The 23,363-nt window shown below is 60.5% G+C and overlaps 1 protein-coding gene across 1 annotated transcript in view; it reads left to right on the forward strand.

Moving 5' to 3' along the window:
• LOC142907970 (uncharacterized) overlaps positions 1-23,363 on the forward strand; it is a gene marked incomplete at its 3' end in the record, with an annotated part of 70,099 nt that overhangs the window by 24,900 nt on the left and 21,836 nt on the right. The window contains exons 5-9 of the mRNA XM_076058031.1: positions 1,838-1,897; positions 2,993-3,052; positions 4,216-4,275; positions 5,130-5,249; positions 10,208-10,332. Coding sequence (XP_075914146.1) covers positions 1,838-1,897; positions 2,993-3,052; positions 4,216-4,275; positions 5,130-5,249; positions 10,208-10,332 — 425 coding nt within the window. The remainder of the gene's footprint in view (positions 1-1,837; positions 1,898-2,992; positions 3,053-4,215; positions 4,276-5,129; positions 5,250-10,207; positions 10,333-23,363) is intronic.

Genomic DNA, 23,363 nt, shown 5'->3' on the forward strand with positions numbered 1-23,363 from the left:
ACTCACACACCTACACACTCACCTACACACTCACCTACACACCCACCTACACACTACACTCTCACCTACACACTCACCCACACTCTCACACACTCACCTACTCACTCACCTACTCACTCACCTACTCACTCACCTACACACCTACACACTCACCTACACACTCACCTACACACTCACCTACACACCACACTCACCTACACTCTCACCTACACACTCACCTACACTCTCACCCACACACTCACTCACCTACACACTCACCTACACACTCACCTACACACCACACTCACCTACACACTCACCCACAAACTCACCTACTCACCTACTCGCACAACAACAACCGCCATTCGGTGATGTTGATGTTGTTGGTAATGGTGGTGGTGATGATGATGTTGCCGCTGGTGATGTTGGTGATGGTGATGATGTTGACGATGATGATGTTGCTGGTGATGTTGACGATGGTGATGTTGACGATGGTGATGTTGACGATGGTGATGTTGACGATGGTGATAATGTTGCCGCTGGCGATGTTGGTGATGGTGGTGGTGATGTTGACGATGATAATTTTGCTGCTGGTGATATTGGTGAAGGTGATTATGTTGTTGATGATGATGATGTTGGCGATGTTGGTGATGTTGACGATGTTGATGATGTTGACGATGGTGATGTTGACGATGGTGATGTTGACGATGGTGATGTTGGTGATGGTGATGATGTTTACGATGATGACGATGTTGATGATGTTGACGATGTTGACGATGGTGATGTTGACGATGATGATGTTGACGATGATGATGTTGACGATGGTGATGTTGACGATGGTGATGTTGACGATGGTGATGTTGACGATGGTGATGTTGACGATGGTGATAATGTTGTTGCTGGTGATGTTGGTAATGGTGATGTTGACGATGGTGATGTTGACGATGGTGATGTTTACGATGATGATGATGTTGCTGGTGATGTTGGTAATGGTGATGTTGACGATGGTGATGTTGACGATGATGATGTTGACGACGACGATGATGATGACGATGGTGATGTTGACGATGTTGATGTTGACGATGGTGATGTTGACGATGGTGATGTTGGTGATGGTGATGATGTTGATGATGTTGACGATGGTGATGTTGACGATGGTGATGTTGGTGATGGTGATGCTGTTTACGATGATGACGATGTTGACGATGTTGATGATGTTGATGATGTTGACGATGGTGATGTTGACGATGATGGTGATGTTGGTGATGGTGATGTTGATGATGTTGACGATGGTGATGTTGACGATGGTGATGTTGGTGATGGTGATGATGTTGATGATGTTGACGATGATGATGTTGACGATGATGATGTTGACGATGATGATGTTGACGATGGTGATATTGGTTAAGGTGATGATGTTGACGATGATGACGATGTTGATGATGTTTACGATGGTGATGTTGACGATGGTGATGTTGGTGAAGGTGATGATGTTGACGATGATGACGATGTTGATGATGATGACGATGTTGACGATGTTGATGACGATGGTGATGTTGACGATGGTGATGTTGACGATGGTGATGTTGACGATGGTGATGTTGACGATGGTGATGTTGACGATGATGATGTTGATGATGATGACGATGTTGATGATGATGACGATGTTGATGTTGACGATGGTGATGTTGACGATGATGATAATGTTGCCGCTGGTGATAATGTTGGTGAAGGTGATGATGTTGGTGAAGGTGATGATGTTGACGATGATGACGATGTTGATGATGATGTTGCCACTGGTGATGTTGGTGATGGTGATGGTGGAGACGCTGACCCTGACCTCCGGTTGGGTGGGCAGGTCAAGGTCACGGGAACGTCACCACTCACGCAGCAGAGACCACCGCTCACCCAGCCGCAGGTGAGTGGATGAGTGAGTGAGTGGGTGGGTGAGTGGGTGGATGAGTGGGTGTGTGGGTGAGTGTGTGGGTGAGTGTGTGGGTGAGTGGGTGGGTGGGTGAGTGTGGGTGGGTGAGTGTGAGTGTGTGTTGGTGGGTGAGTGGGTGGGTGGGTGAGTGTGTGTGTGTGGGTGAGTGTGTGTGTGGGTGAGTGGGTGGGTGGGTGAGTAGGTGTGTGGGTGAGTGTGTGGCGATAATCTGAACCGGTCCCGGGCCTCCCCTAGGTCGACTCAGCCTCAAATGAGTACCTGGTGCGGTGTGTGAACATCGCCACTAGGGAGACAAAGGCGGTCGGGCGTGGTGCTGGCCACCCACCCCCTCGTGTACCGTTCCGGCCTTCATAGGTGCTCGCTAACAGCACTTGCCCCTACAGTCTGTTAAGGCTATATGGGGGATCTTTGTCTTTATCTTTGTGTGGGTGTGTGGGTGGGTGGGTGTGTGGGTGGGTGAGTGTGGGTGAGTGGGTGTGTGGTTGAGAGTGGGTGGGTGTGTGCGTGAGTGAGTGGGTGGGTGAGTGTGTGGGTGAGTGGGTGAGTGGGTGTGTGGGTGGGTGAGTGGGTGAGTGGGTGTGTGGGTGGGAGTGAGTGGGTGGGTGTGTGGGTGAGTGCGTGAGTGAGTGGGTGTGTGGGTGAGTGTGTATGTGGGTGAGTGAGTGGGTGTGTGGGTGGGTAAGTGAGTCTGGGTGAGTGTGTGGGGAAGTGGGTGTGTGGGTGGGTGGGTGAGTGAGTAAGTAGGTGTGTGTATGGGTAAGTGTGTGTGTGGGTAAGTGTGTGTGTGGGTGAGTGTGTGTGTATGGGTAAGTGTGTGTGTGGGTGAGTGTGGGTGAGTGTGTGGGTGTGTGGGTGAGTGTGTGTGTGGGTAAGTGAGTAAGTGTGTGGGTGTGTGTGCGGGTAAGTAAGTGTGTGGGTAAGTGAGTGTGGGTGTGTGAGTGGGTGGGTGTGTGAATAAGTGTGAGTGTGTGTAAGTAAGTGTGTGGGTGTGTGTGTAAGTGAGTAAGTGTGTGAGTGTGTGAGTGTGTGTGTAAGTGTGTAAGTAAGTGTGTGTGTGTGTGTGGGCAGGTCGAGGTCACGGGAACGTCGCCGCTCACGCAGCAGAGACCACCGCTCACCCAGCCGCAGGTGGGTGGGTGGGTGAGTGGGTGGGTGGGTGGGTGAGTGGGTGGGTGGGTGGGTGAGTGGGTGGGTGGGTGAGTGGGTGGGTGGGTGAGTGGGTGGGTGGGTAAGTGGGTAAGTGGGTGAGTGGGTGGGTGGGTGGGTGAGTGGGTGAGTGGGTGGGTGAGTGGATCAGTGGGTGGGTGGGTGGGTGAGTGGGTGGGTGGGTGGGTGAGTGGGTGGGTGGGTGGGTGAGTGGGTGGGTGGGTGGGTGAGTGGGTGGGTGGGTGGGTGAGTGGGTGGGTGGGTGAGTGAGTGGGTGGGTGGGTGAGTGGGTGGGTGGGTGGGTGAGTGGGTGAGTGGGTGGGTGGGTGAGTGGGTGGGTGGGTGAGTGAGTGGGGGTGAGTGTGTGTGAGTGGGTGGGTGAGTGGGTGGGTGAGTGAGTGGGGGTGAGTGGGGGTGAGTGTGTGTGTGGGTGAGTGGGTGGGAGTGTGTGTGTGGGTGGGTGAGTGGGTGTGTGTGTGGGTGAATGTGTGTGGGTGGGTGAATGTGTGTGTGTGTGGGTCAGTGAGTGTGTGGGTAATTGAGTAAGTGTGTGGGTGTGTGGGTGGGTGGGTGAGTGTGTGGGTGTGTGTGTGGATAAGTGAGTGTGTGTGTGGGTAAGTGAGTGTAAGTGTGTGTGTAAGTGAGTGAGTGTGTGTGTAAGTGTGTGTGTGTGGGTAAGTGTGTGTGTGTGTGTAAGTAAGTAAGTGAGTGTGTGGGGTGTGGTAAAGTGTGTGTGTGTGTGTAAGTGAGTAAGTGGCTGGGTGAGTAAGTGTGTGTAAGTGAGTAAGTGTGTGTGAGTGGGTGTGTGAGTGGGTGTGTGTAAGTGAGTAAGTGTGTGTGAGTGGGTGTGTGAGTGGGTGTGTGTAAGTGAGTAAGTGGCTGTGTGTGTGTAAGTAAGTAAGTGTGTGTGTGTAAGTGTGTGAGTGTTTGTAAGTGAGTAAGTGTGTGTGTAAGTGAGTGTGTGTGTAAGTGTGTGTGTGTGTTTAAGTGTGTGTGTGTAAGTGTGTGTAAGTAAGTGTGTGTAAGTGAGTGTGAGTAAGTGTGTGAGTGTGTGTAAGTGAGTAAGTGTGTGTGTAAGTGAGTAAGTGTGTGTGTGTTTAAGTGTGTGTAAGTGTGTAAGTAAGTGTGTGGGTGTGTGTGGGCAGGTCGAGGTCACGGGAACGTCGTCGCTCACGCAGCAGAGACCACCGCTCACCCAGCCGCAGGTGGGTGCGTGGGTGGGTGGGTGAGTTGGTGGGTGGGTGGGTGTGTGGGTGTGTGGGTGGGCGAGTGGGTGGGTGGGCGGTTGAGCGGGTGGGTGGGTGGGCGGTTGAGCGGGTGGGTGGGTGTGTGGGTGTGTGGATGAGTTGGTGTGTGGGTGTGTGGATGAGTTGGTGGATGGGTGTGCGGGTGAGTGGGTGTGTGGCTGTGTGGCTGTGTGGCTGTGTGGCTGTGTGGGTGTGTGGGTGGGTGAGTGGGTGAGTGGGTGGGGGTGTGGGTGTGTGGGTGTGTGGCTGTGTGGCTGTGTGGGTGTGTGGCTGTGTGTGTGTGTGGCTGTGTGGGTGTGTGTGTGTGTGGCTGTGTGAGTGAGTGGGTGAGTGTGTGGGTGGGTGTGTGTGTGGGTGTGTGTGGCTGTGTGGGTGTGGGTGTGTGTGGCTGTGTGGGTGTGTGTGTGTGTGGCTGTGTGGGTGTGGGTGTGTGGGTGTGTGGGTGTGTGTGTGTGGTGTGTGTGTGTGGCTGTGTGGGTGGGTGTGTGTGTGGGTGAGTGGGTGAGTGGGTGAGTGGGTGGGTGTGGGTGAGTGGGTGAGTGTGTGGGTGGGTGAGTGTGTGGGTGTGTGTGTGGCTGTGTTTGTGTGTGTGGGTGTGTGTGGCTGTGTGTGGCTGTGTGTGGCTGTGTGTGGTTGTGTGTGGGTGTGTGGGTGTGTGGGTGTGTGTGTGGCTGTGTGTGTGTGTGTGGCTGTGTGTGTGTGTGGGTGAGTGAGTGTGTGGCTGTGTGGGTGTGTGTGTGTGTGGCTGTGTGTGTGTGTGGCTGTGTGTTTGGAGTTCACGGTGTCACCTCCCCACCCCCCGTGCCCTCCAGGAAGCGAGGTTCCCGCAGCCACAGGGCACACAGTGCCCCCCGGAGCGAGTCGGAAAGTCCCAAGCAGCAGCAGCAGCAGCAGCAGCACGCTGTGCAGGCTCAGCAGGTGCTCGCCCGCAGGTAGCAGCAGCCCTATCATGGCGCCTCCGCTCCTCACACACTCACTCACACACTCACTCACCACTCACTCATACACTCACTCAGTCACTCACTCACTCACCACTCACTCACCACTCACTCACTCGCTCACCACTCACTCGCTCACACACTCACTCACACACTCACTCACACACTCACTCACTCACACACTCACACACTAACACACTCACTCACACACTCACCACTCACCACTCACTCACCCACTCACTCACACACTCACACACACTCACTCACCCACTCACTCACCCACTCACACTCACTCACTCACTCACCCACTCACTCACACGCTCACACACTCACTCATCCACTCACACACTCACTCACTCACACACTCACTCACACACTCACACACTCACTCACACACTCACACACTCACTCACCCACTCATCCACTCACACACTCACTCACCCACTCACACACTCACTCATTCACACACACACTCACTCATTCACACACACACTCACTCACCCACTCACTCACACACTCACTCACTCACACACTCACTCACTCACACACTCACACACACTCACTCCCACTCACTCACTCACACACTCACACACTCACCCACTCACACACTCACCACTCACCACTCACTCACCCACTCACTCACACACTCACACACACTCACTCACCCACTCACTCACTCACCCACTCACACTCACACACTCACTCACCCACTCACTCACTCACCCACTCACTCACACGCTCACACACTCACTCATCCACTCACACACTCACTCACTCACACACTCACTCACACACTCACACACTCACTCACCCACTCATCCACTCACACACTCACTCACCCACTCACACACTCACTCACTCACCCACTCACTCACCCACTCACCCACTCACTCACTCACCCACTCACCCACTCACTCACTCACACACTCACTCACTCACTCACCCACTCACCCACTCACTCACACACTCACACACTCACCCACCCACTCACTCACCCACCCACTCACTCACCCACTCACTCACTCACCCACTCACTCACTCCCACTCACTCACACACTCACTCACACACTCACTCACACACTCACTCACACACTCACTCACACACTCACTCACACACTCACCCACTCACTCACCCACTCACCCACTCACACACTCACTCACACACTCACCCACTCACCCACTCACACACTCACTCACTCACCCACTCATCCACTCACACACTCACACACTCACTCACTACTCACTCACACACTCACTCACCCACCCACTCACTCACCCACTCACTCACCCACTCACACACTCACTCACCCACTCGCTCACACGCTCACACACTCACTCACTCACTCACATGCTCACACACTCACTCATCCACTCAGACACTCACTCACACATCCACTCACCCACTCACTCACCCACCCACTCACTCACCCACTCACTCACTCACCCACTCACTCACTCCCACTCACTCACTCACACACTCACACACTCACCCACTCACACACCACTCACTCACCACTCACCATTCACTCGCTCACACTCAGTTACCACTCACACACTCACTCACCACTCACTCACTCACTCACACACTCACTCACTCACACGCTCACACACTCACTCACCCACTCACTCACTCACCCACTCACTCACACGCTCACACACTCACTCATCCACTCACACACTCACTCACTCACACACTCACTCAGACACTCACTCACTCACACACTCACCACTCACTCACTCATTCACACACTCACTCACTCACTCATCCACTCACTCACACACGCACACACTCACTCATCCACTCACTCACACACTCACACACTCACTCATCCACTCACACACTCACTCACTCACACACTCACTCACACACTCACTCACCCACTCACTCGCTCACACACTCACACACTCACTCACACACTCACACACTCACTCACACACACACTCACTCACCCACTCACTCGCTCACACACTCACACACTCACTCACACACTCACCACTCACTTACTCACACACTCACTCCCTCACACACACACTCACTCACATGCTCACTCACCCACCCACTCACTCACCCACTCACTCACCTACTCACCACTCACACTCACTCATCCACTCACAAACTCACTCACGCACTCACAACAACTCACACACTCACTCACACACTCACTCACACACTCACTCATCCACTCACACACTCACCACTCACTCACTCATTCACACACTCACTCACTCACACACTCACTCACACACACACTCACACACACACTCACTCACACACTCACTCACACACTCACACACTCACTCACTCACACACACACTCACACACACACTCACACACTCACACACTCACTCACACACTCACACACTCACTCACACACTCACACACTCACTCACACACTCACTCACTCACCCACTCACTCATTCACTCACCCACTCACACACTCACTCACACACTCAGCACTCACTCACACACTCAGCACTCACTCACACACTCACACACTCACTCACACACTCACACACTCAGTTGCACACTCATTCACACACTCAGTCGCTCGATCACTCTCTCTCCCCCCTCTCTCACCAGGTGTCTCTGTCTCACTGTGTGTCTCTGTCTCACTGTGTGTCTCTGTCTCATTGTGTGTCTCTGTCTCACCAGGTGTGTGTCTGTCTCACCAGGTGTGTCTCTGTGTCTCCCTGTGTCTCTCTGTCTCACTGTGTCTCCCTGTGTCTCCCTGTGTGTCTCTGTGTGTCTGTGTCTCCCTGTGTGTCTGTCTCACTGTGTGTCTCTGTCTCACCAGGTGTGTCTCTGTCTCACTGTGTGTCTCTGTCTCACCAGGTGTCTCTGTCTCACTGTGTGTCTCTGTCTCACTGTGTGTCTCTGTGTCTCACTGTGTGTCTCTGTCTCACTGTGTGTGTCTCTGTCTCACCAGGTGTGTCTCTGTCTCCCTGTGTGTCTCTGTCTCACCAGGTGTGTCTCTGTCTCACCAGGTGTGTCTCTGTCTCACCAGGTGTGTCTCTGTCTCACTGTGTGTCTCTGTCTCACCAGGTGTGTCTCTGTCTCACCAGGTGTGTCTCTGTCTCACTGTTTGTCTCTGTCTCACCAGGTGTGTCTCTGTCTCACTGTGTATCTCTGTCTCACTGTGTGTCTCTGTCTCACCAGGTGTGTCTGTGTCTCCCTGTGTGTCTCTGTCTCACTGTGTGTCTCTGTGTCTCCCTGTGTGTGTCTGTCTCCCCGCTGCAGGCTGGAGAAGGCTGTCTCACTGTGTGTCTCTGTCTCCCTGTGTGTCTCTGTCTCACTGTTTGTCTCTGTCTCACCAGGTGTGTCTCTGTGTCTCCCTGTGTGTCTCTGTCTCCCCCGCTGCAGGCTGGAGAAGGCTGTCTCACTGTGTGTCTCTGTCTCACTGTGTGTCTCTGTCTCACTGTGTGTCTCTGTCTCCCTGTGTGTCTGTGTCTCCCTGTGTGTCTCTGTGTCTCCCTGTGTGTCTCTGTGTCTCCCTGTGTGTCTCTGTCTCACCAGGTGTGTCTCTGTCTCACCAGGTGTGTCTCTGTCTCACCAGGTGTGTCTCTGTCTCACCAGGTGTGTCTCTGTCTCACCAGGTGTGTCTCTGTCTCACCAGGTGTGTCTCTGTCTCACCAGGTGTGTCTCTGTCTCACCAGGTGTGTCTCTGTCTCACCAGGTGTGTCTGTCTCCCTGCTGCAGGCTGGAGAAGGCTGTCTCACCGTGTGTCTCTGTGTGTCTGTCTCCCTGTGTGTCTCCCTGTGTGTCTCCCTGTGTGTATCTCTGTCTCCCTGTGTGTCTCTGTCTCACCGTGTGTCTCTGTCTCCCTGTGTGTCTCTGTCTCACTGTGTGTCTCTGTCTCACTGTGTGTCTCTGTGTTTCCCTGTGTGTCTCTGTGTCTCCCTGTGTGTCTCTGTGTCTCCCTGTGTGTCTCTGTGTCTCCCTGTGTGTCTCTGTCTCACTGTGTGTCTCTGTCTCACCAGGTGTGTCTCTGTCTCCCCGCTGCAGGCTGGAGAAGGCTGTCTCCCTGTGTGTCTGTGTGTGTGTCTCTGTCTCACTGTGTGTCTCTGTGTCTCTGTCTCCCTGTGTGTCTGTGTGTGTGTCTCTGTGTCTCACTGTGTCTCTGTGTCTCTGTCTCACTGTGTGTCTCTGTGTGTCTCTGTCTCCCTGTGTGTCTGTGTGTGTGTCTGTGTCTCACTGTGTGTCTCTGTGTCTCTGTCTCACTGTGTGTCTCTGTGTGTCTCTGTCTCCCTGTGTGTCTGTGTGTGTGTCTCTGTGTCTCACTGTGTGTCTCTGTGTCTCTGTCTCACTGTGTGTCTCTGTGTGTCTCTGTCTCCCTGTGTGTCTGTCTCCCCGCTGCAGGCTGGAGAAGGCTGTATCCCTGTGTGTCACTGTGTGTCTCTGTCTCCCTGTGTGTCTCTGTCTCACTGTGTGTCTCTGTGTGTCTCTGTCTCCCTGTGTGTCTCCCTGTGTGTCTCTGTCTCACCGTGTGTCTCTGTGTCTCTGTGTGTCTCTGTCTCCCTGTGTGTCTCTGTGTGTCTCTGTCTCACCAGGTGTCTCCCTGTGTGTCTCCCTGTGTCTCTGTCTCCCCGCTGCAGGCTGGAGAAGGCTGTCTCACCGTGTCTCACTGTGTCTCACTGTGTGTCTGTCTCACTGTGTGTCTCTGTCTCACCGTGTGTCTCTGTGTCTCCCTGTGTCTCTGTCTCCCCGCTGCAGGCTGGAGAAGGCTGTCTCACCGTGTCTCACTGTGTGTCTGTCCCACCGTGTGTCTCCGTGTCTCTGTCTCTGTCTCACTGTGCGTCTCTCTGTCTCCCCGTGTGTCTCTGTGTGTCTCTGTCTCACCGTGTGTCTCCGTGTCTCTGTCTCTGTGTCTCTGTGTCTCACTGTGTGTCTGTCTCACCGTGTGTCTCTGTGTCTCCGTGTCTCTGTCTCCCTGTGTCTCTGTCTCCCGCTGCAGGCTGGAGAAGTCTCGTCAGCTGCAGGAGCAGCGTGAGAAGGAGCTGCAGGAGCAACGGGAGAAGCAGCAGATGGCTGCCGTGGCTGCAGCCGCAGCAGCGGCGGCGGCAGCCATCGCATCCATCGGTGAGACGGAGACACGGGGAGACACACGGGGAGAGACACGGGGAGAGAGACACGGGGAGAGACACGGGGAGAGAGAGACACGGGGAGAGACACGGGGGGAGAGACACGGGGGGAGACACGGGGAGAGAGAGAGACACGGGGAGAGACACGGAGAGAGACACGGGGAGAGAGAGACACAGGGAGAGAGAGACACGGGGAGAGGGAGACACGGGGGAGACACGGGGAGACACGGGGAGACACGGGGAGAGAGAGAGACACGGGGAGAGAGAGAGACACGGGGAGAGAGAGACACGTGGAGAGAGAGAGACACGGGGAGAGAGAGACACGTGGAGAGAGACACGGGGAGAGAGAGAGACACGGGGAGAGAGAGACACGTGGAGAGAGAGAGACAGATGGCTGCCGTGGCCGCAGCCGCAGCAGCGGCGGCCGCAGCCATCGCATCCATCGGGGAGACACGGGGAGACACGGGGAGAGACACGGGGAGACACGGGGAGAGAGACACGGGGAGAGACACGGGGAGAGAGAGAGACACGGGGAGAGAGAGACACGGGGAGAGAGACAGGGGGAGACACGGGGAGACACACGGAGAGAGAGAGAGACACGGGGGAGACACGGGGAGAGAGAGACACGGGGAGACACGGGGAGAGACACGGAGAGAGAGAGACACGGGGAGAGAGAGAGACACGGGGAGAGAGACACGGGGAGAGAGACACGGGGAGAGAGACACGGGGAGAGAGACACGGGGAGAGAGACACGGGGAGAGACACGGGGAGAGAGAGAGACACGGGGAGACAGACACGGGGAGAGACACGGGGAGAGAGACGGGGAGAGAGAGAGACACGGGGAGAGACACGGGGAGAGAGAGACACGGGGAGAGAGAGACACAGGGAGAGAGAGACACAGGGAGAGAGAGACACGGGGGGAGACACGGGGAGAGACACGGGGAGAGAGAGACACGGGGAGAGACACGGGGAGAGACACGGGGAGAGAGACACGGGGGGAGACACGGGGAGAGAGAGACACGGGGGAGACACGGGGAGACACACGGGGAGAGACACGGAGAGAGACACGGGGAGAGAGAGACACAGGGAGAGAGAGACACGGGGGAGACACGGGGAGAGACACGGGGAGAGAGAGACACGGGGGGAGACACGGGGAGAGACACGGGGAGAGAGAGACACGGGGGGAGACACGGGGAGAGAGAGACACGGGGGAGACACGGGGAGACAGACACGGGGAGAGAGAGACACGGGGAGAGACACGGGGAGAGACACGGGGAGAGAGAGACACGGGGGGAGACACGGGGAGAGAGAGACACGGGGGAGACACGGGGAGACAGACACGGGGAGAGAGAGACACGGGGGGAGACACGGGGAGAGACACGGGGAGAGAGAGACACGGGGAGAGACACGGGGAGAGAGACACGGGGGGAGACACGGGGAGAGAGAGACACGGGGGAGACACGGGGAGACAGACACGGGGAGAGACACGGGGGGAGACACGGGGAGACACACGGGGAGAGAGAGAGACACGGGGAGAGAGACACGGGGAGAGAGAGACACGGGGAGAGAGACACGGGGGGAGACAGACACGGGGAGAGAGAGACACGGGGGGAGACACGGGGAGAGAGAGACACGGGGAGAGAGAGACACGGGGAGAGAGAGAGACACGGGGAGAGAGAGACACGGGGGGAGAGACACGGGGAGAGAGAGACACGGGGAGAGACACGGGGAGAGAGAGACACGGGGAGAGAGAGACACGGGGGGAGACACGGGGAGAGAGAGACACGGGGAGAGAGAGACACGGGGAGAGAGAGACACGGGGAGAGAGAGACACGGGGAGAGAGAGACACGGGGAGAGATAGACACGGGGAGAGACACGGGGAGAGACACGGGGAGAGGGAGACACGGGGGAGACACGGGGAGAGGGAGACACGGGGAGAGGCACGGGGAGAGGGAGACACGGGGAGAGACACGGGGAGAGGGAGACACGGGGGGAGACACGGGGAGAGAGACACGGGGGGAGACACGGGGAGAGAGAGACACGGGGAGAGACACGGGGAGAGAGAGACACGGGGAGAAACACGGGGAGAGAGAGAGACACGGGGAGAGAGACACGGGGAGAGAGAGACACGGGGAGACACACGGGGAGAGAGAGACACGGGGAGAGAGAGACACAGGGAGAGAGAGACACAGGGAGAGAGAGACACGGGGGGAGACACGGGGAGAGACACGGGGAGAGAGAGACACGGGGAGAGACACGGGGAGAGACACGGGGAGAGAGACACGGGGGGAGACACGGGGAGAGAGAGACACGGGGGAGACACGGGGAGACACACGGGGAGAGACACGGAGAGAGACACGGGGAGAGAGAGACACAGGGAGAGAGAGACACGGGGGAGACACGGGGAGAGACACGGGGAGAGAGAGACACGGGGGGAGACACGGGGAGAGACACGGGGAGAGAGAGACACGGGGGGAGACACGGGGAGAGAGAGACACGGGGGAGACACGGGGAGACAGACACGGGGAGAGAGAGACACGGGGAGAGACACGGGGAGAGACACGGGGAGAGAGAGACACGGGGGGAGACACGGGGAGAGAGAGACACGGGGGAGACACGGGGAGACAGACACGGGGAGAGAGAGACACGGGGGGAGACACGGGGAGAGACACGGGGAGAGAGAGACACGGGGAGAGACACGGGGAGAGAGACACGGGGGGAGACACGGGGAGAGAGAGACACGGGGGAGACACGGGGAGACAGACACGGGGAGAGACACGGGGGGAGACACGGGGAGACACACGGGGAGAGAGAGAGACACGGGGAGAGAGACACGGGGAGAGAGAGACACGGGGAGAGAGACACGGGGGGAGACAGACACGGGGAGAGAGAGACACGGGGGGAGACACGGGGAGAGAGAGACACGGGGAGAGAGAGACACGGGGAGAGAGAGCCACGGGGAGAGAGAGACACGGGGGGAGAGACACGGGGAGAGAGAGACACGGGGAGAGACACGGGGAGAGAGAGACACGGGGAGAGAGAGACACGGGGGGAGACACGGGGAGAGAGAGACACGGGGAGAGAGAGACACGGGGAGAGAGAGACACGGGGAGAGAGAGACACGGGGAGAGAGAGACACGGGGAGAGATAGACACGGGGAGAGACACGGGGAGAGACACGGGGAGAGGGAGACACGGGGGAGACACGGGGAGAGGGAGACACGGGGAGAGGCACGGGGAGAGGGAGACACGGGGAGAGACACGGGGAGAGGGAGACACGGGGGGAGACACGGGGAGAGAGACACGGGGAGAGACACGGGGGGAGACACGGGGAGACACACGGGGAGAGAGAGAGACACGGGGAGAGAGACACGGGGAGAGAGAGACACGGGGAGAGAGACACGGGGGGAGACAGACACGGGGAGAGAGAGACACGGGGGGAGACACGGGGAGAGAGAGACACGGGGAGAGAGAGACACGGGGGGAGAGACACGGGGAGAGAGAGACACGGGGAGAGAGAGACACGGGGAGAGAGAGACACGGGGAGAGAGAGACACGGGGAGAGAGACACGGGGAGAGAGAGACATGGGGAGAGACTCGGGGAGAGGGAGACACGGGGAGAAACACGGGGAGAGAGAGAGACACGGGGAGAGAGACACGGGGAGAGAGAGACACGGGGAGACACACGGGGAGAGACACGGGGAGAGACACGGGGAGAGACACGGGGAGAGACACGGGGAGAGAGACACGGGGAGAGACACGGGGAGAGAGAGAGACACGGGGAGAGAGAGACACGGGGAGAGAGACACGGGGAGACACGGGGAGACACACGGAGAGAGAGAGAGACACGGGGGAGACACGGGGAGAGAGAGACACGGGGAGACACGGGGAGAGACACGGAGAGAGAGAGACACGGGGAGAGAGAGAGACACGGGGAGAGAGACACGGGGAGAGAGACACGGGGAGAGAGACACGGGGAGAGAGACACGGGGAGAGACACGGGGAGAGAGAGAGACACGGGGAGACAGACACGGGGAGAGACACGGGGAGAGAGACGGGGAGAGAGAGAGACACGGGGAGAGACACGGGGAGAGAGAGACACGGGGAGAGAGAGACACAGGGAGAGAGAGACACAGGGAGAGAGAGACACGGGGGGAGACACGGGGAGAGACACGGGGAGAGAGAGACACGGGGAGAGACACGGGGAGAGACACGGGGAGAGACACGGGGAGAGACACGGGGAGAGAGACACGGGGGGAGACACGGGGAGAGAGAGACACGGGGGAGACACGGGGAGACACACGGGGAGAGACACGGAGAGAGACACGGGGAGAGAGAGACACAGGGAGAGAGAGACACGGGGGAGACACGGGGAGAGACACGGGGAGAGAGAGACACGGGGGGAGACACGGGGAGAGACACGGGGAGAGAGAGACACGGGGGGAGACACGGGGAGAGAGAGACACGGGGGAGACACGGGGAGACAGACACGGGGAGAGAGAGACACGGGGAGAGACACGGGGAGAGACACGGGGAGAGAGAGACACGGGGGGAGACACGGGGAGAGAGAGACACGGGGGAGACACGGGGAGACAGACACGGGGAGAGAGAGACACGGGGGGAGACACGGGGAGAGACACGGGGAGAGAGAGACACGGGGAGAGACACGGGGAGAGAGACACGGGGGGAGACACGGGGAGAGAGAGACACGGGGGAGACACGGGGAGACAGACACGGGGAGAGACACGGGGGGAGACACGGGGAGACACACGGGGAGAGAGAGAGACACGGGGAGAGAGACACGGGGAGAGAGAGACACGGGGAGAGAGACACGGGGGGAGACAGACACGGGGAGAGAGAGACACGGGGGGAGACACGGGGAGAGAGAGACACGGGGAGAGAGAGACACGGGGAGAGAGAGACACGGGGAGAGAGAGACACGGGGGGAGAGACACGGGGAGAGAGAGACACGGGGAGAGACACGGGGAGAGAGAGACACGGGGAGAGAGAGACACGGGGGGAGACACGGGGAGAGAGAGACACGGGGAGAGAGAGACACGGGGAGAGAGAGACACGGGGAGAGAGAGACACGGGGAGAGAGAGACACGGGGAGAGAGAGACACGGGGAGAGATAGACACGGGGAGAGACACGGGGAGAGACACGGGGAGAGGGAGACACGGGGGAGACACGGGGAGAGGGAGACACGGGGAGAGGCACGGGGAGAGGGAGACACGGGGAGAGACACGGGGAGAGGGAGACACGGGGGGAGACACGGGGAGAGAGACACGGGGGGAGACACGGGGAGAGAGAGACACGGGGAGAGACACGGGGAGAGAGAGACACGGGGAGAAACACGGGGAGAGAGAGAGACACGGGGAGAGAGACACGGGGAGAGAGAGACACGGGGAGACACACGGGGAGAGAGAGAGACACGGGGGGAGACACGGGGAGAGAGACACGGGGGGAGACACGGGGGGAGACACGGGGGGAGGGAGACACGGGGGGAGACACGGGGAGAGACACGGGGAGAGAGAGACACGGGGGGAGACACGGAGAGAGACACGGGGGGAGACACGGGGAGAGACACGGGGAGAGAGAGACACGGGGGAGACACGGGGAGACAGACACGGGGAGAGACACGGGGAGAGAGAGACACGGGGGGAGACACGGGGAGAGAGAGACACGGGGAGAGAGAGACACGGGGGGAGAGACACGGGGAGAGAGAGACACGGGGAGAGAGAGACACGGGGAGAGAGAGACACGGGGAGAGAGAGACACGGGGAGAGAGACACGGGGAGAGAGAGACATGGGGAGAGACTCGGGGAGAGGGAGACACGGGGAGAAACACGGGGAGAGAGAGAGAGACACGGGGAGAGAGACACGGGGAGAGAGAGACACGGGGAGACACACGGGGAGAGAGAGAGACAGGGAGAGAGAGACACGGGGGAGACACGGGGGGAGACACGGGGAGACACACGGGGAGAGACACGGAGAGAGACACGGGGAGAGAGAGACACAGGGAGAGAGAGACACGGGGGAGACACGGGGAGAGACACGGGGAGAGAGAGACACGGGGGGAGACACGGGGAGAGAGAGACACGGGGGAGACACGGGGAGACAGACACGGGGAGAGAGAGACACGGGGAGAGACACGGTGAGAGACACGGGGAGAGAGAGACACGGGGGGAGACACGGGGAGAGAGAGACACGGGGGAGACACGGGGAGACAGACACGGGGAGAGAGAGACACGGGGGGAGACATGGGGAGAGACACCGGGAGAGAGAGACACGGGGAGAGACACGGGGAGAGACACGGGGAGAGAGACACGGGGGGAGACACGGGGAGAGAGAGACACGGGGGAGACACGGGGAGACAGACACGGGGAGAGACACGGGGGGAGACACGGGGAGACACACGGGGAGAGAGAGAGACACGGGGAGAGAGACACGGGGAGAGAGAGACACGGGGGGAGACAGACACGGGGAGAGAGAGACACGGGGGGAGACACGGGGAGAGAGAGACACGGGGAGAGAGAGACACGGGGAGAGAGAGACACAGGGAGAGAGAGACACGGGGAGAGACACGGGGAGAGAGAGACACGGGGGGAGACACGGGGAGAGAGAGACACGGGGAGAGACACGGGGAGAGAGAGACACGGGGGGAGACACGGGGAGAGAGAGACACGGGGAGAGAGAGACACGGGGAGAGAGAGACACGGGGAGAGAGAGACACGGGGAGAGAGAGACACGGGGAGAGAGAGACACGGGGAGAGAGAGACACGGGGAGAGATAGACACGGGGAGAGACACGGGGAGAGACACGGGGAGAGGGAGACACGGGGGAGACACGGGGAGAGGGAGACACGGGGAGAGACACGGGGAGAGGGAGACACGGGGAGAGACACGGGGAGAGGGAGACACGGGGGGAGACACGGGGAGAGAGACACGGGGGGAGACACGGGGAGAGAGAGACACGGGGAGAGACACGGGGAGAGAGAGACACGGGGAGAAACACGGGGAGAGAGAGAGACACGGGGAGAGAGACACGGGGAGAGAGAGACACGGGGAGACACACGGGGAGAGAGAGAGACACGGGGAGAGGGAGACACGGGGGGAGACACGGGGGGAGACACGGGGAGAGACTCGGGGAGAGAGAGACACGGGGGGAGACACGGGGAGAGACACGGGGGGAGACACGGGGAGAGACACGGGGAGAGAGAGACACGGGGGAGACACGGGGAGACAGACACGGGGAGAGACACGGGGGGAGACACGGGGAGACACACGGGGAGAGAGAGAGACACGGGGAGAGAGACACGGGGAGAGAGAGACACGGGGAGAGAGACACGGGGAGAGAGAGACACAGGGGGAGACACGGGGAGAGAGAGACACGGGGAGAGAGAGACACGGGGGGAGAGACACGGGGAGAGAGAGACACGGGGAGAGACACGGGGAGAGAGAGACACGGGGAGAGAGAGACACGGGGGGAGACACGGGGAGAGAGAGACACGGGGAGAGAGAGACACGGGGAGAGAGAGACATGGGGAGAGACTCGGGGAGAGGGAGACACGGGGGAGACACGGGGAGAGACACGGGGAGAGGGAGACACGGGGAGAGACACGGGGAGAGGGAGACACGGGGGGAGACACGGGGAGAGAGACACGGGGGGAGATACGGGGAGAGAGAGACACGGGGAGAGACACGGGGAGAGAGAGACACGGGGAGAAACACGGGGAGAGAGAGAGACACGGGGAGAGAGACACGGGGAGAGAGAGACACGGGGAGACACACGGGGAGAGAGAGAGACACGGGGAGAGGGAGACACGGGGGGAGACACGGGGGGAGACACGGGGAGAGAGAGACACGGGGGGAGACACGGGGAGAGAGACACGGGGGGAGACACGGGGAGAGAGAGACACGGGGAGAGACACGGGGAGAGAGAGACACGGGGAGAAACACGGGGAGAGAGAGAGACACGGGGAGAGGGAGACACGGGGAGAGACACGGGGAGAGAGAGACACGGGGAGAGAGAGACACGGGGGGAGACACGGGGAGAGAGAGACACGGGGAGAGAGAGACACGGGGAGAGAGAGACACGGGGAGAGAGAGACACGGGGAGAGAGAGACACGGGGAGAGAGAGACACGGGGAGAGATAGACACGGGGAGAGACACGGGGAGAGACACGGGGAGAGGGAGACACGGGGGAGACACGGGGAGAGGGAGACACGGGGAGAGGGAGACACGGGGAGAGACACGGGGAGAGGGAGACACCGGGAGAGACACGGGGAGAGGGAGACACGGGGGGAGACACGGGGAGAGAGACACGGGGGGAGACACGGGGAGAGAGAGACACGGGGAGAGAGACACGGGGAGAGAGAGACACGGGGAGACACACGGGGAGAGAGAGAGACACGGGGAGAGGGAGACACGGGGGGAGACACGGGGAGAGAGACACGGGGGGAGACACGGGGGGAGACACGGGGGGAGGGAGACACGGGGGGAGACACGGGGAGAGACTCGGGGAGAGAGAGACACGGGGGGAGACACGGGGAGAGACACGGGGGGAGACACGGGGAGAGACACGGGGAGAGAGAGACACGGGGGAGACACGGGGAGACAGACACGGGGAGAGACACGGGGGGAGACACGGGGAGACACACGGGGAGAGAGAGAGACACGGGGAGAGAGACACGGGGAGAGAGAGACACGGGGAGAGAGACACGGGGGGAGACAGACACGGGGAGAGAGAGACACGGGGGGAGACACGGGGAGAGAGAGACACGGGGAGAGAGAGACACGGGGGGAGAGACACGGGGAGAGAGAGACACGGGGAGAGACACGGGGAGAGAGAGACACGGGGAGAGAGAGACACGGGGGGAGACACGGGGAGAGAGAGACACGGGGAGAGAGAGACACGGGGAGAGAGACACGGGGAGAGAGAGACATGGGGAGAGACTCGGGGAGAGGGAGACACGGGGGAGACACGGGGAGAGACACGGGGAGAGGGAGACACGGGGAGAGACACGGGGAGAGGGAGACACGGGGGGAGACACGGGGAGAGAGACACGGGGGGAGATACGGGGAGAGAGAGACACGGGGAGAGACACGGGGAGAGAGAGACACGGGGAGAAACACGGGGAGAGAGAGAGACACGGGGAGAGAGACACGGGGAGAGAGAGACACGGGGAGACACACGGGGAGAGAGAGAGACACGGGGAGAGGGAGACACGGGGGGAGACACGGGGGGAGACACGGGGAGAGAGAGACACGGGGGGAGACACGGGGAGAGAGACACGGGGGGAGACACGGGGAGAGAGAGACACGGGGAGAGACACGGGGAGAGAGAGACACGGGGAGAAACACGGGGAGAGAGAGAGACACGGGGAGAGAGACACGGGGAGAGGGAGACACGGGGAGAGGGAGACACGGGGAGAGACACGGGGAGAGGGAGACACGGGGAGAGACACGGGGAGAGGGAGACACGGGGGGAGACACGGGGAGAGAGACACGGGGGGAGACACGGGGAGAGAGAGACACGGGGAGAGACACGGGGAGAGAGAGACACGGGGAGAAACACGGGGAGAGAGAGAGACACGGGGAGAGAGACACGGGGAGAGAGAGACACGGGGAGACACACGGGGAGAGAGAGAGACACGGGGAGAGGGAGACACGGGGGGAGACACGGGGGGAGACACGGGGAGAGAGACACGGGGGGAGACACGGGGGGAGACACGGGGGGAGGGAGACACGGGGGGAGACACGGGGAGAGACACGGGGAGAGAGAGACACGGGGGGAGACACGGAGAGAGACACGGGGGGAGACACGGGGAGAGACACGGGGAGAGAGAGACACGGGGGAGACACGGGGAGACAGACACAGGGAGAGACACGGGGGGAGACACGGGGAGACACGGGGAGAGAGAGAGACACGGGGAGAGAGACACGGGGAGAGAGAGACACGGGGAGAGAGACACGGGGGGAGAGAGACACGGGGGGAGACACGGGGAGAGAGACACACGGGGAGAGAGAGACACGGGGGGAGAGACACGGGGAGAGAGAGACACGGGGAGAGACACGGGGAGAGAGAGACACGGGGAGAGAGAGACACGGGGGGAGACACGGGGAGAGAGAGACACGGGGAGAGAGAGACACGGGGAGAGAGAGACACGGGGAGAGAGACACGGGGAGAGAGAGACATGGGGAGAGACTCGGGGAGAGGGAGACACGGGGAGAGACACGGGGAGAGGGAGACACGGGGGGAGACACGGGGAGAGAGACACGGGGGGAGACACGGGGAGAGAGAGACACGGGGAGAGACACGGGGAGAGAGAGGCACGGGGAGAAACACGGGGAGAGAGAGAGACACGGGGAGAGAGACACGGGGAGAGAGAGACACGGGGAGACACACGGGGAGAGAGAGAGACACGGGGAGAGGGAGACACGGGGGGAGACACGGGGGGAGACACGGGGAGAGAGACACGGGGGGAGACACGGGGGGAGACACGGGGGGAGACACGGGGGGAAAGACACGGGGAGAGAGAGACACGGGGAGAGAGAGACACGGGGAGAGAGAGACACGGGGAGAGAGAGACACGGTGGGAGGGAGACACGGGGAGAGAGAGACACGGGGAGAGAGACACGGGGAGAGAGACACGGGGGGAGACACGGGGAGAGAGACACGGGGAGAGAGAGACACGGGGAGAGAGAGACACGGGGAGAGAGAGACACGGGGAGAGGGAGACACGGGGGAGACACGGGGAGAGGGAGACACGGGGAGAGGGAGACACGGGGAGAGACACGGGGAGAGGGAGACACGGGGAGAGACACGGGGAGAGGGAGACACGGGGGGAGACACGGGGAGAGAGACACGGGGGGAGACACGGGGAGAGAGAGACACGGGGAGAGACACGGGGAGAGAGAGACACGGGGAGAGACACGGGGAGAGAGAGAGACACGGGGAGAGAGAGAGAGACACGGGGAGAGACACGGGGAGAGACACGGGGAGAGAGAGACACGGGGAGACACACGGGGAGAGAGAGAGACACGGGGGGAGACACGGGAGGAGACACGGGGAGAGAGACACGGGGGGAGACACGGGGGGAGACACGGGGGGAAAGACACGGGGAGAGAGAGACACGGGGAGAGAGAGACACGGGGAGATAGAGACACGGTGGGAGGGAGACACGGGGAGAGAGAGACACGGGGACAGAGACACGGGGAGAGAGACACGGGGAGAGAGACACGGGGAGAGAGACACGGGGAGAGAGACACGGGGAGAGAGAGACACGGGAGAGAGAGAGACACGGGAGAGAGAGAGACACGGGAGAGAGAGAGACACGGGAGAGAGAGAGACACGGGGAGAGACACGGGGAGAGAGAGACACGGGGAGAAACACGGGGAGAGAGAGAGACACGGGGAGAGAGACACGGGGAGAGGGAGACACGGGGAGAGGGAGACACGGGGAGAGACACGGGGAGAGGGAGACACGGGGAGAGACACGGGGAGAGGGAGACACGGGGGGAGACACGGGGAGAGAGACACGGGGGGAGACACGGGGAGAGAGAGACACGGGGAGAGACACGGGGAGAGAGAGACACGGGGAGAAACACGGGGAGAGAGAGAGACACGGGGAGAGAGACACGGGGAGAGAGAGACACGGGGAGACACACGGGGAGAGAGAGAGACACGGGGAGAGGGAGACACGGGGGGAGACACGGGGGGAGACACGGGGAGAGAGACACGGGGGGAGACACGGGGGGAGACACGGGGGGAGGGAGACACGGGGGGAGACACGGGGAGAGACACGGGGAGAGAGAGACACGGGGGGAGACACGGAGAGAGACACGGGGGGAGACACGGGGAGAGACACGGGGAGAGAGAGACACGGGGGAGACACGGGGAGACAGACACAGGGAGAGACACGGGGGGAGACACGGGGAGACACGGGGAGAGAGAGAGACACGGGGAGAGAGACACGGGGAGAGAGAGACACGGGGAGAGAGACACGGGGGGAGAGAGACACGGGGGGAGACACGGGGAGAGAGACACACGGGGAGAGAGAGACACGGGGGGAGAGACACGGGGAGAGAGAGACACGGGGAGAGACACGGGGAGAGAGAGACACGGGGAGAGAGAGACACGGGGGGAGACACGGGGAGAGAGAGACACGGGGAGAGAGAGACACGGGGAGAGAGAGACACGGGGAGAGAGACACGGGGAGAGAGAGACATGGGGAGAGACTCGGGGAGAGGGAGACACGGGGGAGACACGGGGAGAGACACGGGGAGAGGGAGACACGGGGAGAGACACGGGGAGAGGGAGACACGGGGGGAGACACGGGGAGAGAGACACGGGGGGAGACACGGGGAGAGAGAGACACGGGGAGAGACACGGGGAGAGAGAGGCACGGGGAGAAACACGGGGAGAGAGAGAGACACGGGGAGAGAGACACGGGGAGAGAGAGACACGGGGAGACACACGGGGAGAGAGAGAGACACGGGGAGAGGGAGACACGGGGGGAGACACGGGGGGAGACACGGGGAGAGAGACACGGGGGGAGACACGGGGGGAGACACGGGGGGAGACACGGGGGGAAAGACACGGGGAGAGAGAGACACGGGGAGAGAGAGACACGGGGAGAGAGAGACACGGGGAGAGAGAGACACGGTGGGAGGGAGACACGGGGAGAGAGAGACACGGGGAGAGAGACACGGGGAGAGAGACACGGGGGGAGACACGGGGAGAGAGACACGGGGAGAGAGAGACACGGGGAGAGAGAGACACGGGGAGAGAGAGACACGGGGAGAGGGAGACACGGGGGAGACACGGGGAGAGGGAGACACGGGGAGAGGGAGACACGGGGAGAGACACGGGGAGAGGGAGACACGGGGAGAGACACGGGGAGAGGGAGACACGGGGGGAGACACGGGGAGAGAGACACGGGGGGAGACACGGGGAGAGAGAGACACGGGGAGAGACACGGGGAGAGAGAGACACGGGGAGAGACACGGGGAGAGAGAGAGACACGG

This window comes from Petromyzon marinus (genome assembly GCF_048934315.1).
Source record: "Petromyzon marinus isolate PM22_M1 ecotype Great Lakes invasive population chromosome 67 unlocalized genomic scaffold, UKy_Petmar_22M1.pri1.0 chr67_unloc.4, whole genome shotgun sequence".
Classification (NCBI taxonomy): Eukaryota; Metazoa; Chordata; class Hyperoartia; order Petromyzontiformes; family Petromyzontidae; genus Petromyzon; species Petromyzon marinus.